This window comes from Apteryx rowi, unplaced genomic scaffold, assembly GCF_003343035.1.
Source record: "Apteryx rowi isolate R43461 unplaced genomic scaffold, aptRow1 scaffold_274, whole genome shotgun sequence".
Lineage (NCBI taxonomy): Eukaryota > Metazoa > Chordata > Aves > Apterygiformes > Apterygidae > Apteryx > Apteryx rowi.
The window spans coordinates 1031408-1045502 of NW_020449130.1; the positions used below are offsets into that span (position 1 = coordinate 1031408).

General features: G+C 38.5%; 1 protein-coding gene across 1 annotated transcript in view; it reads left to right on the top strand.

Annotated features, from left to right (window-relative positions):
• PARD3 (par-3 family cell polarity regulator) overlaps positions 1-14095 on the top strand; it is a 519789-nt gene that overhangs the window by 407428 nt on the left and 98266 nt on the right. Inside the window, exon 22 of the mRNA XM_026068529.1 lies at positions 8036-8293. Coding sequence (XP_025924314.1) covers positions 8036-8293 — 258 coding nt within the window. The remainder of the gene's footprint in view (positions 1-8035; positions 8294-14095) is intronic.

Genomic DNA, 14095 nt, shown 5'->3' on the forward strand with positions numbered 1-14095 from the left:
TTTTTTTTTTTTTTTTTTGTCAAAATAAGCAAGGATTTTCACTTGTTTATGCCAAGATCAAAGAAAGCAGATTTGAGATACTCTGCTTTCACTTTGGAAGAATGAGGGAAGAGCCAAGAAAGCCAGGGGTTAGTGAAAGGGAGGGGTGAAATACATGAGGGATTCCACCAGCTTAGAGAAAATGAATCCAATGTCTCCTTTAGTTTCATTGATATCATTTGGTCTCAGATTAGTGCTTGCATTTCACCTTCTTGTATGTATTGTGTTTACTCTATCTCTTGCAAATTTTTATTTCTTTTTTTCTTCCTTGTCTTTTGCCACCTTCTTTAATAGCCTTCTTTAATATGACTCCTCATGAAAACAAGCGTTCTGTCCTCATTTTGAGCAGGGGGAAACTTCTGAGAGATAGTAGTTACTATCACATATTCTAGTTGGCAGATTGGTTGTGATTGCCGAAGGAGAGAGAAAATTAAGACTGTTTGTGTAGATGAACTTCTTTAATTTCAAGATGGTGGATGTTCTTTTTAGGCAGCCCCTGTTATCTCTCTCTGTTCTTGTAAAAACGTTACACAAGAAATATGTATGTATATAATTTCCATGTAAGTGCAGAATTATAGAGATCATGTCATTTTTCCAAGGTAGGATATCCTGTGTATGCCATTCCTGCAAGATGTTTCATCCATTTTTTTTTTTCAGGTTATAATGAGATAGACCCTACAATTTCCCATGGCAATCTGTTCCGCTATCTTTACCATTAGGAAGTTCCATTGCCCCCAGTATCTAGTCTCAATTATTCTTGCTGCAGTTCAAATCCCTAATCCTTGCCTTAGAGGTGGAAAACATATTATTATTTTCTTTGCTATGTATTAGAAGACTGCTGTTACATTCCCACTGTGTCTTTTTCTTCTGCACAGCAGCTTGACATTGCTGACTCGTGTAGCTGTCATCTAGTAAAACTTCCAGATCCATTTCTGAAAAAGCAACTCACGGACTTTCCCCCTACTTTTTATTTGTCTGCTTAATTATTCTAACTATGTGCATTACCCCCACTTGCTGTTATTGAAGTTCATTTTATTTTAAAGTCCACTCTGAAAAACGTCAATTGTTCAAGAGCATTTGAAATTTTAATCCTTCCCTCCAACGATCTTGCATTTGGGTTGTGTGTGGATTTAATGGCATCCTAATTGATAATGAAAACCTTAAGTAAAATCAGACGTAGGAGGGAGGTCCTGTAGAACCACAGTCCATCCGTCCTTCTGGTGTGGCTGTGAATTCCTGAGAACTACTTTCAAAATACTCTGTAGGAGCTGCTTAGTTCAACCTGTGGCATCCATCCTGCTGCAGTTTTTCTTAGCCTAAAATGTGCTTCCCTCCTGCCCCCCCCAATTCACAAGGTCTGTTACTGTGTTGTAGAAGAAAAGCAGCTTGACTCGACATCTATTCTTGGTAAATCTATGATGGCTACTGCTTGTTCCATTAGCTTCTCCGTGCCTATCAGTAGTTTGTTTCAAAGTTTCTCAGGGGATTGAAATTAAACTGATGGGTCTATAATTCTCTTGCTCCTCCAATGCATGTTTGACTTTTTCTAGTCTGTCAGTACTTCGGGTGTCCTCAACAGGTTCTTGGGGTTACTGTAAGCAGTTCAGAGACTGCCTCAGACAGTTGCTTAACCAGTCTCTAACTAGTTCTTTTCCTATTCAGGTTGGAGATCTTTCTGTTGGTGGTGCTGGCCACCTGCTTGCAATCAACTGTTTTAATGAAGACAGATGCAAAAAAAAACCAAACCCCCAAAAGCCCCTTAAGCCTCGGGTCCCCTCAGCATCATCTGTCAATATCATTCCCTCAGTGCCAAGCAGGGAAGCAACCTTTTCTTTGCTCTTTCTTCTACTACTAATACAATTACACAATGATCTATTGTTATCTTTAAAGCTCCCTGCTACTTTTATCTCACGTTGTGCCTTGGCCTTTCTGATTTTGTCCCTGTATGCTTGTGCTTATCCTTAGCAAACGGACCACATTTTGCATACTTTCTTAACGCGTTTGAGGTGAGTGGAAAGTCATATTTCAGCCTGCTGGCCGCACATGTATGTACATGGGAGATAAGGCAGAAGTGTTCATTTTTTCATTTAATAACTTGAGAAAGGTTGGACACCAGCCTTCCAATTTAAAAATGATATTTACTTAGCAGTATTTTCTGACTTTTTTTTTTAAACATGCACAAATTTTGAATGAACTGGTGGGCATGTGAGGAAGGGGAGGTGTCTTTCTTGTTCATAAGCTACCACTGTTAATGCCTATGATTATCCACTGCCCACAGTGATCCTTTTGAATGATTTTCCCAGGAAACCAGATGGCTTTGCTGTGAGATGGTTCAGAACTGTGATAACTGAATAGCTCTAATTGTGATAAGAAAAGCTAAGTGTCACATGTTGGTTCAGAGGGAAATTACAATAATGCCTATAATCAAGGTATCCTAATTAAAAGAGCAGTTGTCAGAAAAATTCTGCTTGGATCCAGATAAAGGTCAAAGAAAAATACAGAAGGGACAAACTCCCACAATGACTTGATTGCCAAAAATTAGAAAAGGGGCTGTTAGAGCCCTAAAGGCAGTCGGACGGAGGCGGAGCAGAAACAGCAAGACCTGGCTTACTTGCTGGCATGTTGTGCCCATGAGGTATTTTGCACTAGTGAAGCAGGAGGGGACATAGCTGACAAGTTCTGGCCAGTGGCTAACACGTCTCCTGACCTCTCTATTAGAAGGGATATCTGGCAAAATTTGGCCCGAATGTTGTCATCCCATCTGACTAACTAAAACAAGCTGACTGGCTTTATAAGCGTGGCATAGTTGTTCTCTGTCTCCGATCCATCATGCAGCAGCATGCCACTCTGATGGCAGAACAACTGAGAACTGGCAATGTTGAATGGGTTGTCATTTAGCTTCTGTCCTTACACAATGCTGTTTCTATCCTTAATAAACATTATCAGCTATCTCACATATGTGGAACTGCAAATGTTCAGTACTGATTTTGCAAATCACTGAGCCTCGGTGGAAAAGACTAGGTTGCGTAGTTGGGCAATAGCTGAATCTTGGCAGCAGCAGGAGGATTAATTGAATTGACCAAGCAATTGCACACCAGAAGCAGCAGCCAACTTTGTTTCTGCTTTTATGGGAGGGCACTGCTGCCATTGCAACAACAAATGTAATATGCTTGTCATGAATGTCCTTCCCAAACTGTGTTCATCAATTAAGATAAGTAGCTGTTTTTTTCCAGCGATCTAGATCACTAATATGAAAAAATCCCACAAAGGGGACTGAAGCTCCCAAGGCATTGAGAATATATTTATAATTTTACTCCTAACACTATTTGAATTTAGGGTGTATTTTTCTTCTTTTGCCAATTTTGCTTATTCGCTTTTACTCAACACAGCTCTGCTTTGAGTTTTCCAGTGCTGCAAAAAGTTAAGGTTCAGTTCAAATGGAATTGGTATAAACATTTGTCTCAGGGTGGGATCAGCTCACAGGCTAAAATGTTTAATTTGGTATCTATGTGTGAGCTACATGGCTAAATGCCCATTGTGGTCGAGGGAGGTGTACTCAAGACAGTCAGTAGAGCCTAGAGAAGGATTTGGCTTAAAATGGGCACATTTCTGTTGTTCAGCTGAACAGCTCTGTAGACTCCACTGACTCTGGACTGTTGACTGAATCTCCCCTGACTCCAATGAGAGTCCAAAGTCTATGTTGACACCTAAATTTAGGTGTCTATAGCAGCAGTTGCTTTCATCTGCAAGCTGAATCTCACTCCCAGGGTTTTGAAAAGGGAATGAGGTCTCTGCTCTTCTCTGGAGGCAGCATTTAAAGCTTTTCCCTTACTTTTGTGACCACCGTTTCACATGCATAGGAATTGCTATACAATGGGTATGTCTATCATTATGGGATTAACTTGCAATGAAAAGCTCTTTGAACAATTATAGGAAGTTCTGCAGCTAACAATATTGTCATTTGAAGCAGTTATCATTAGCTTTTGAATGAATGCCACACAAATGCATGAGGATGGTTTATACCTTAACTGAACATTATAATTTGAGTCTCAAAAGCACAACAGTATGTTGTTGACATTTTCATATTAACAGTTCAGCAAGAAGGGTTTAGAAACTTCTTGGGACAGCTTTTGTATTTTTAAAAGTTCAGTTTCATTTAAACACTGCAAAATAGATTAACGATTCTTGCAAAATTCTTTGAAGATGAAAGGAATTATATAAATGCTAAGCATTATTATTGTTGTTAAAACATACAAAATCTGTTGGAAGACCATAAATCCTCAAAATTATTTGATCTGAAATTTCAGACACATGCATTTTTATTGTGCCATGTCATAAATGAATATAATTCAGCAAGGACAGGTTAATACACATACCTAAACTGGAAAACTAAAGTACCGCGGTCAAACACTTTCCAGATATTGAATTTAAATACCAGGAACATTGCTGATTAGGGCTGAATTGCAGAGCAAATTCCACATTCTCGTCTGTGCTGCACAGTGTGTTTACACAATTATTTTAATCTTTTCCACAATATTCATCGTTAGCCTTTCCCATATGTGTACTTAATTAGGTATGTGCTGACAGATGAGTTAGACCTTATCACATGTATACGCACACACACAAAAAGAGGGGGTCTACATTAAAAACAATGTAGCATTAGGTTCAAGTTACCTGTATGTAAATAGATTCAGAGTTAAAAACTATCATAATTGCAGAAGTGATAGTGTAATGTTCAGCTGATAGTTATTACTCTTTTCAAGAATAAGTTCAAGTATTTTTCCTTTGTCATTTTGTTCCTCTAAGTTTGGAAACATAATGTTTAAATGTAATATGTCCTGAAGAAGGCAAAAGCAAAGGTGTATTTAAACAGTATTCAAAACATGTTAAGTAATCATGATACCTGTATTTTTGTCTCGTGAAAATGACAGGGCTTGCACAGTGGTTTAAACAGAAAAAATAATTAAGAGAACAAAATCAAAGCATTTTGATTGTCAGTATAGTTGGGCGTCAGTTTTACCTGAGGATTATCCATTGTTAAACATTACTTACTGTAAATAGTAACTTAATACTTTGGTTATAATTAACAGGAAAGCTTTATAATTCATTCAGACTCTAATTTTTAATACTATATATGTGTATTTACACGTTGTATTAACAATGATATAAAATATTCTAAAAATTTTCCTGGGGGATACAAACATTATTATTTGCATAACACTTCAATAATCAGTTCTCTCCCACTTGAATAAGAATCGTTATTCTTTGTTAAACCATGTGTGGGAAAAACTTAATGTTCTTGCTGCAAACTGCGCTATTTAAAAGTTGAAAAGTATTAAGTAGCCGATAAGCAGGTCCATGACAAAACTTGGTTAACGTGAAACTGGAGGCACTCATGTCCACACGTGTGGAAATTATATGATATTCATGGTCAAAAGTTAGATAAATTCATCAGCATGTCTCATGGCAGTCACTAAAGCACTGAGGCCAGTATCACTGGTTAGGTAGTTATGTTTCGTAACCACTATAGATGAAGTTTTCTTTTGTTTGAAAGGTTTACTCTATGCGTCATTGCTGTGCAGACAGCTATCATGCCCTAAACTTTTGGTTTTCTGCAATGCATGAAATTTTGTTTTCTCAAATTGGTGTCAGCCAGTCTTCTGGTATTTGATGATATGTTGCCCTTTGAAACTAAAATTGAATGCCAGAATCTGCCAAAATCTAAGAAATTTCTGAATTCCTTAGCTTTTCCTGTTCAGATGAGAAATATCAATAGGTAAACACATTTCTCCACAAGGTAATTAATACAGGACTGCAAACTGGAAGTGAAATCTGCAGAGATGAAATCAAAAAAAGCAGGTCCTTTTCAGGCCTTTTTTTCCTTCTGCATAAATAACTTCAAAATGATTAAGACTGTAAACTGTTTGAATTGCAGCTTTGCTTTTTGACTATAGGACATCTTTTTTTCTTTTTGAAAACAGGCATGCAGAAACACAGTCTAAATTTGAAATGGTTTTGGATTTTAAACTCTGAGTCCTTTGTCAGTTTAAGTTAAAACAACAAAAAGCAAAAAGCCTATTCCAGGTTGAGGTCTCTGTAGTTGTAGAGGAGCGTGCTGCTAGCTGAGTACCTTTAGAGTTTTCTTGTCCCTTTTCCTCTTAAAATAAAAAAGAAGCAATAAAGAAAATAAATATCTTGAGTTAATAGCACATTGTTTGCCAAACTGATTTCAAAAATTTTTGGTGGTTTAAGTAATGTTTTCTCAGTCAGAATACTTCTATTTGCATTTTTTTTCACTGTGGCTGAATAAGAGCGAGAGTTTCCGTAGGAAGAAGAATGAGCCAGAGACAGGGCATAATTCAGGGCATGTAAATGAATCACCGAACCTTGGATGTAGATGGCACCGGGAGGGAGTTCAGCTGGTCAGTTTTGTCTCGTAGTCAGTATCTGTGGTTAGTACTACTGGGATTTTTGAGGAAAATGTATCTGCCCATCCATCTCCTATTCCGTTCTTTTGTCACCAGGAGCTTTCTTAGCATGGAAAGGACAATTTTCATGGGACTCAGTCTGCAGATGAAGACACTTAAATTCAGATGTGCACATATGAGCTAGGGGCTTGCTTCACTTATGTAAACACAGTCGTCTTGTGTCGCTTGAGGTGTTACAGAGCACCCGAGTCGTCAGCACGCGGTGCAGGAGCTGCAGGAGCACCCCTTGCCCGGCGCGGGAGGTCCAGCAGGGTTCCCTGGGCATGCCCAGCTCTGAGCAACTGAACCAGGGCTGGGGTGTCCCAGCCCCCAGGGGAGACCGAAGTAACAGTGGCAAAAGTGCCGGTTGAGCTCCTGCCTTTTCAGGCTTGTTTTCAAAGGAGACAGAGGCTTTGAGGAGACAGTGTCTCCTTAGGAGGCTGTGAGCAAGCTGTCTTTGGAAATAGCGCATGGCAGGGGTGCACGCAGCCCTAGTCTGGACAGATGCTGTCGTACTGTGTAGCCATGACTATATTAGATGAAAAAGGAGCACATTTTCCTAATGGGAGGGAGGAGGCAGCTGAGCGCTTCATTTTGCAGTGATGACAGGGCATTAAACTGGTCTGGGGAGATGGTGCTGGGTTTTTTTGGTTTTGTCTTTTTCAGTTCACTCTGCATGTGTGTGAAAGACCAAGTTTTCTAAAACGCCAGGGAAACTTTGAAGCCAAGTTCAAATTTTAGTCTTGGTATGCTTTTGAAAGTATGACCTGTGCTCAATTTGTGTTTGTCAGGTTCCTAAATGTCATCTATTTTTATCTCTCACTTTTTATCGTACAGCTAAACAAGTGCATCTAGATAAAAAATCTTTCCTTTGTAACTTTAACATGTTGATACTTTCTGAGGAGAAACTGCCTACTTTGGAGAGGTGCCAGATTCAGTTTGTTTTCATTGTAAATGAGTAATAAAAGAAACTTTGTGGTTTACTGTATGCATACATACATGCATCAATATGTGTGTGTATGTGGTTTTAAATTTTGAAAGAAGTATGATTTTTGTAGTGTTGGACCAAGCAAGTACATTAAAGTTGATTTCTAAAATTCAAGAGACATTAAAACCACAAAATCTGGTTATGCTGGAGTATGATATGATATGAATGGGGTCTGGCCACTGGTGTCAGAAGGGCCAGGTAATATCAGAGACATCCTGAGATGCATAAAACCACAGGTAAACTCTGACAACTATGGCTAGCCATTATTTTACTTGACAGTGTAAGAACAGACTGTGAATGTTTGGACTCTTCCTTAAAGGTCACTGTTGATCATAGCAGGAGCATTGCTTAGGTCTAGACTTTGGTGAACAAAGTAAACCTGAGACTCCATGGCAAAGTCAAACTGAAAGCACTTCGCTGTTTTCATTAGGATGAACTGTATAAAGTGTCTGCTAACTAGTGAGAAACATTGTTTTAGGGAACATGTGCTTTCAAATGATTTAAAAAAAAAAATAGTTTCAGCCTTCTTTTAATTTTTCAGAATTCAAGCAAAAACACGAGAATTTCGAGAGAGACAAGCTCGTGAACGTGATTATGCCGAGATACAGGATTTTAACCGGACATTTGGCTGTGATGCAGACCCAATGTATGCTGGAATTGCTTCCTATGACTCTTCTTCAAATAGTGGCACCATAACTCTGAGCGCCCGACCACAGAGCCCTCGGGAGGGGCAGACTGTGGAAGCACTGTACGCCCAAGTGAAGAAACCACGCAATTCAAAGTCTTCACCTGTAGACAGGTAGGCACCAGACATCAATCAATACACTGCTTCCAAATTCACCCCTGTAATGCTTTTTGTCGTGGGAGATGACTGTACATCAGTGGGAAAGTCAGAACTGCATTTTTATTAATGGCTTTTTAAAAGCCTTTATGTAGAAAAGTATTGAGCTCTCACAAGTCAAACTGTAACAGGATGAGATGTGCAAGTTTTTTTTTTTTTTTTTTTTTTTCTGAAGAACTCCTGCTTTGCTTCTCATTCTTCAAAAGGGTTTTGAATTTTAGAGTCACTATTTGGTATACTGTAAATTAAATTCTAACTTGTGACATCAGCTAGTTTATTTATCAGAGCTCTAGTTAGTATGGATGTGGAATACAACATTTCTAAGCTATTCACAACAGTTACAAAATTTGTGGAAAGTTCTTACAATTGAACCAAAAGTGGGTTAAAGCTTACCTGGATTCTAATCCTACCATAGTCCCACACTTCAGCCTAACATTTGGAATTTTTTGATAAAATATAGATCAAGTGAGTGAACTCCAAGCTTGACTTATGAATTATTGGGCTGTAGCTAATGATTTGTACGTTTCCTGCGGCTACAGTATCCAAACTATTTTGTGTTTGGTTTTATGCTGAAATCAGGCAAAATTATGGCTTCTGTTGATTGAGTTTTGAGTTTATCTGAAAACCTGAAGCTAAGATGGGGATGCAAACTAACATAAGGTAGAAATAACCAAAGGTGAAGTTTGTTGATAAGGCTTTTGTACATTAGCAGTGAAAATGCATCTCTCCTGTTAGCTTACCTATATGATGTTGTAGTTCTGCCTTTTCTCAGTTTTGCAAAAAGTAAAACTGAAATCCTAGTATAGGAGGTATTGTTAATTTWTACAGAGGTCACTAATTTAGTAAAACCACTTGTTGTTTTGCTTTCTACCCCATTCTTTGCAGAAGATAAATACTGCACTTTCACCTAAATCAACAAAATAGTATCTTTGCTTACGGTGTTTGAGATCAATATATCTCCACATGAGGAGGCGGCACTGATCTTGCATATTCTCTTCTAGGTCCTAACAGAGTCGTTTGGCAGTTGTTCTTAAAGACAGTAGCTGTCGTGCAGAGTTCAGCTGATTGTCTAAAACTATTTTTGATTGAGGACTGAGAGTCGTGTATTTAACCCTCTGCTAGATCTATTTTAAAAAGTTCTTTTCCTTAGAGAATCATGTAGTATTGTGAACAATATATCATCTAATATGACAAAGAATGACATTTCAGATGTGTTTACCATAAATTCTTACTAAAAAAGCACAACTGCCTTTTTTATGTTCTCAATCATACTCTTCTCCTGTATTGTACTGTGTGAAAGGTCTACTTTTCATATTAAATTAACATAATTTATATGTTATGGATATGTACGTTAGTGAAGAAAGCAGAATGCTTTTAACCAAAGACAGCTTGCTCTTGAAATTTTATATTATATAGTATTACGCTAACCAGCATGGGTATGCCTGAGTGCCTGAAATCTCAGCACTTTTGTGACTTTGGAAAGCAAGACAGCTTGGCTGGTTAATATGGCTGCCACGTTGAGACTCCCACGGCTGTTTTTGTTAGACCAAAGGCAGTGTTTCATGCCTGAATTGAATGGCATCAATGTCATATCAACAACAAAAAAATTTCTTTGATGCAAACCTGGCACGGTGAAGTAGAAGACCTGCATGACCTAGCTAACTCTGTGTGATTGCTGATAAAAGAGCCTGGAGAGAGTGAGTAAAAGTGAAGTTATGGCTGGAGCACTGAGGGAATATGATGTTAATCATAAGGGTAGAATTGAAGAGCAGTGTGGTAGTTTTTGCACTTTCAGGCTGTTCTGCAAAAGTGCAGGAGTACAGCAGGCTCCATCTCACACGGCTGGATCCCACTGTGACAAAAGGGGCATTACCCAGCATGCACAACAGGCTAGCAGCAAGTTTAAAAAAAAAATGCAAGTCAGGGACCAGACGTGGAGCAAGAAAAGCCACCCTGAGTTTAGTGATGAAGGCATGATATGGGACATTCAGCAAGAAATACCTGGAAAAAAATAGACAATTCAAATGAAAGCATATGGGATTCTCTGCACTCTCTCTTCACACGTTTATCGGTGGTCAGACTCCAGAGCTGGTGAATCCTACCTGACGCTGGGAGACATTTTTGCGAATGTTGCAGCAGCTCACGCAGTCTCAGATTCACCGTATGCTCTGCGAGAAGTTCGGGTCTATACCTCAGCGCCGCTGCTGGGAAAGCGTGTCACCTGGTGGGAGCCCACAGCTTCAGAGGGAACAGCTTTCCATCTGTCTAGTGTTTTCTAAAGGACATCTGGGATCTTGACCCCAGGTAATGTTCAGCCTGGCTCACAGCTGAGGTATCTTGCCAAGGCCACCCTGTATTTTACAGACTTTATCTTAGATGCATTAAAAAAGACAGTGTCACCTGAGCATCACTGGAGGAAATAGTTCTGGCCACATGGGCCTGACGTGCTGATACCTGGACTGTGTCTCCCTGCATGCCCGATACCCAGCCCTGCTCCTTGTGTGCATCACAACGCTTTTCTTGCTGTCCCCTTTCCAGCAGCGAGGCCTCACCTCTTTCCTTGGCATCTCCTGTGAAGGCCGTTTCCCACAGCAAACATCTGAGTGCCTCTCTGTAGGGTTGTTCTCCAGGGAGCGCTCTCCTCCGCCATCTAATTTATCCTGATAAAGCTCTGAGAAATTTGATGAGAAATAGTTGGTTACAGTTCTGCGTCCTTAAAATATTGTTTCCATTAGCATTCACCTGTGGTGAGGATAATTTTCACTTTGCTCTACCCCCTGGCCCTACCATCCTTTCTTTTCCTCTGAAAGTTTCAGAGGTTACCTAAAGGGAGATGGTTGTTTCCAGTCTTTGTGGATGGTAAAGGGAAGAGCAAAAAGCATGTTACCCTTGCGGTGAACTGCCAGGAGCTGGTAATGGCCAGTCTGTCTCAAATCTTTAGCACTTTCATATTAAAAGCAACATTGTTTATATGAGAAATGTTATTTCTATTACAGTTTTGTGCTTAGTGCCAAAGAAAATTTGACATTTAAATATGTCTAAAAGGTTATTTAAAAGTCTTATACAAAGAAGCCTATAACAACATGTCCCGTAATAGTTTGCATACCATTGTTGAACACTTATGACAAATTTTTCCTTAACTTGCAACAGAATTATTGCATCTGTGTGTGAGGCCTTGTCAGGGTTTGTTTTTCTTTATTATTCCTTAAACTTCTTTCTTATTTTCGTCAACACATGCCACCAACTGATGCAAGTTTAACTGTGTCATGGCATATAAATGATAACAAAGTGGAGGACAAATATGTAAACTGCTCATCAGAATACCAAACAAAATGTTTTCTGTGCAAGTTTAAAGATATTATAAGGACAACTGTTGCAGTGCTTTGTCAAATAACGGAACTGTGAAGTTGTCAGCCACAGGTCCCCAAGTTATTTTATAACCTAACTTGAACACAGTGTTAGGCCTGTTTTTTATTTCTTCTTCATGGGTTTATTTAATGTTTGTAGGCATCCCAAGCACTGTAGTTACAGCCAGATTTTCCAACACAACAAAAAGACAAAGAAAATGATTGTTCTTTAAACAGTTTGTCCATTCATTTCTCCAAATTAGCAAATGGATTGTCTAATGCCGAAATAGAGCAAAGGAGAAAGAGATGTTAACTTACCTGTTGGAGATTTGCACTTTATTAGTATGTGTGTGTAAGCAGCATTGCTTCATCTGTCTTACCACCTATGGCTATAAGAGTTTTGGTGAATAAGAAAAAAAGCTACTATAGGACTACAGGAAAAATCCTACAGGACTTACAGGACTTGGAGCTGGTTAAGAATTGCTTTGAAGGCAGATTAATGCTGTAATCAGAGTTAAAATAATCATTGATGGATATTTTTAGTTTTTCCTTTTTTTTCTTTTTCTTTTTCTTTAAATGACAGTTATTATCCATTAACTCAAATATGTAGTTCAAATATGAGAGGTTCTTTATTTTGAGCTACTTATGTAATCCATGCATACTTGTAGCTCATGTGAATCTTGAAACACATTTTAAATCCCAATAACACTAGTCATAGCAATTCTCTGCAGTAGCACTAAAAAAGCTGTTTGCTGATCTTGATCCTAAAGAATTAAAGTAGATTCTGTTTACTAACAGAGGAGGAATTTACTGCTCAGAGGAAATGAATCTCTAATAATAAATAAATAAATGTTTGGAGTGATTGGTGATCAGTATAGCTTGCATATACATCAGCTGTCCTTGCTACAGTACTTCCCTCCTATGTGCTAATAATTTACAGGGCCGGGCTGCTAAGCACTTTTTTCACTTACCAACTTTTTATGCTAGGTATTAAAGGAGAGAATTTGGGTGAAATGTATAATCTATATTTATTTTACTGTTCTGGAAATGAGTGTCTTGAGAATTGTGCTCTTGTGGATAAAGCTTTTAGTTTAGCTGCGAAATGTCTCTAATATGTTTTGCATCATACAGAAGAAAAGCTGCACTACTGATCAATAATGTTTTTCATGTAGATGACAATGATGCTATACAATAGGGTTTTATAGCGATCACCTGACATCCATAGCTGAGCAGTATATAGGAAGACAACTCCTAATGGACGTTTACTGGCTGTCGCTGTGTAATCATTTCCCACCAAGAGCGCATTGTCCTGAAATATAATTGAAATAAAATAGGCACTGTTCTGCTGTAAATCTAAATAGCTTGAAAATAGTAGGCTAGACTCCCCCAGCTTGCTGAGGACATTTTAATGGAAACATAAATACCATAATCATATGCTTTTTGCATGCATTTTGCTATTAAAAAGAAAAAATGTTCATTTTAGAAAGAGAGACCTTTATGAACTGGTTTCTTTTTTATCAGAAGTGGAATCAAGTTATGTCAAAGGAATATTTGGGAACTGAAAATAACCCCAGTTGCTTTAACTGTCATCTGCTTGGTGCTAGGAGACAAAATGCTACTTTTAAAGTTGCACTGCATATTTTGTTTCCAGTTCCTCCAAAAAGAAAGAGAGAATATTTTATTTAGATGTTAAATTTTATTTGCTGAGTAGTATCTTTTTGTTTAAATTGAAATGGGAGTAATGAATCCTGGAAGGTGGAAAGAGACATTCTAATATAATATAGGAATACATAAAAACTGAAATAAGTAGAACCTGTCTTTCTAGCATGTATAAAATAACTTTCAGCAATAGCAGAATGGGTCATGAAAGCTATGAAATGTTATATTGTAATGCCTGGATAAATATTTGTTAAAAAAACAAAGCACTCGTGCTGTTATATTAAACTTCTCTTTTATTGGTAGTGTCAGTCATAGGCGTGTTCTTAAAGTCTGTGGAATCATTTATGCAGTGAAATCTAAGCTTACTGCCAGACCCATAATAGATGAAGATATGAGTTATTACTCAGGGTGACACATCCTCTAACTGCTAAGATATTTCTTTCTTCTTAAATGAAGAGATTTTTGACAGTTCTTGAAGTCGATCTGAGGTGCTGGCAAGAGCACGGCGCAAAGGGAAAGGCCACGATACTGTAAACCATCTAACCAATGACATTTAAAACGGAGAGCTGTGCAAAAGGCTAACAACCTAGACTGAATAAGCTTGTGAGTAAGCGCTTCCCTCCTACCTTTGTTTACTTCTGTTCACGGGTGCGGAAGCGGTTTCCTGCGTCTCCGTTCTTTGCTCTTGGTTCTGCTGGTTGCCTTTGCTGCCGGCGCCCTGCGCGTGCCATATGTGCCGAGAAGCACTGCGCGT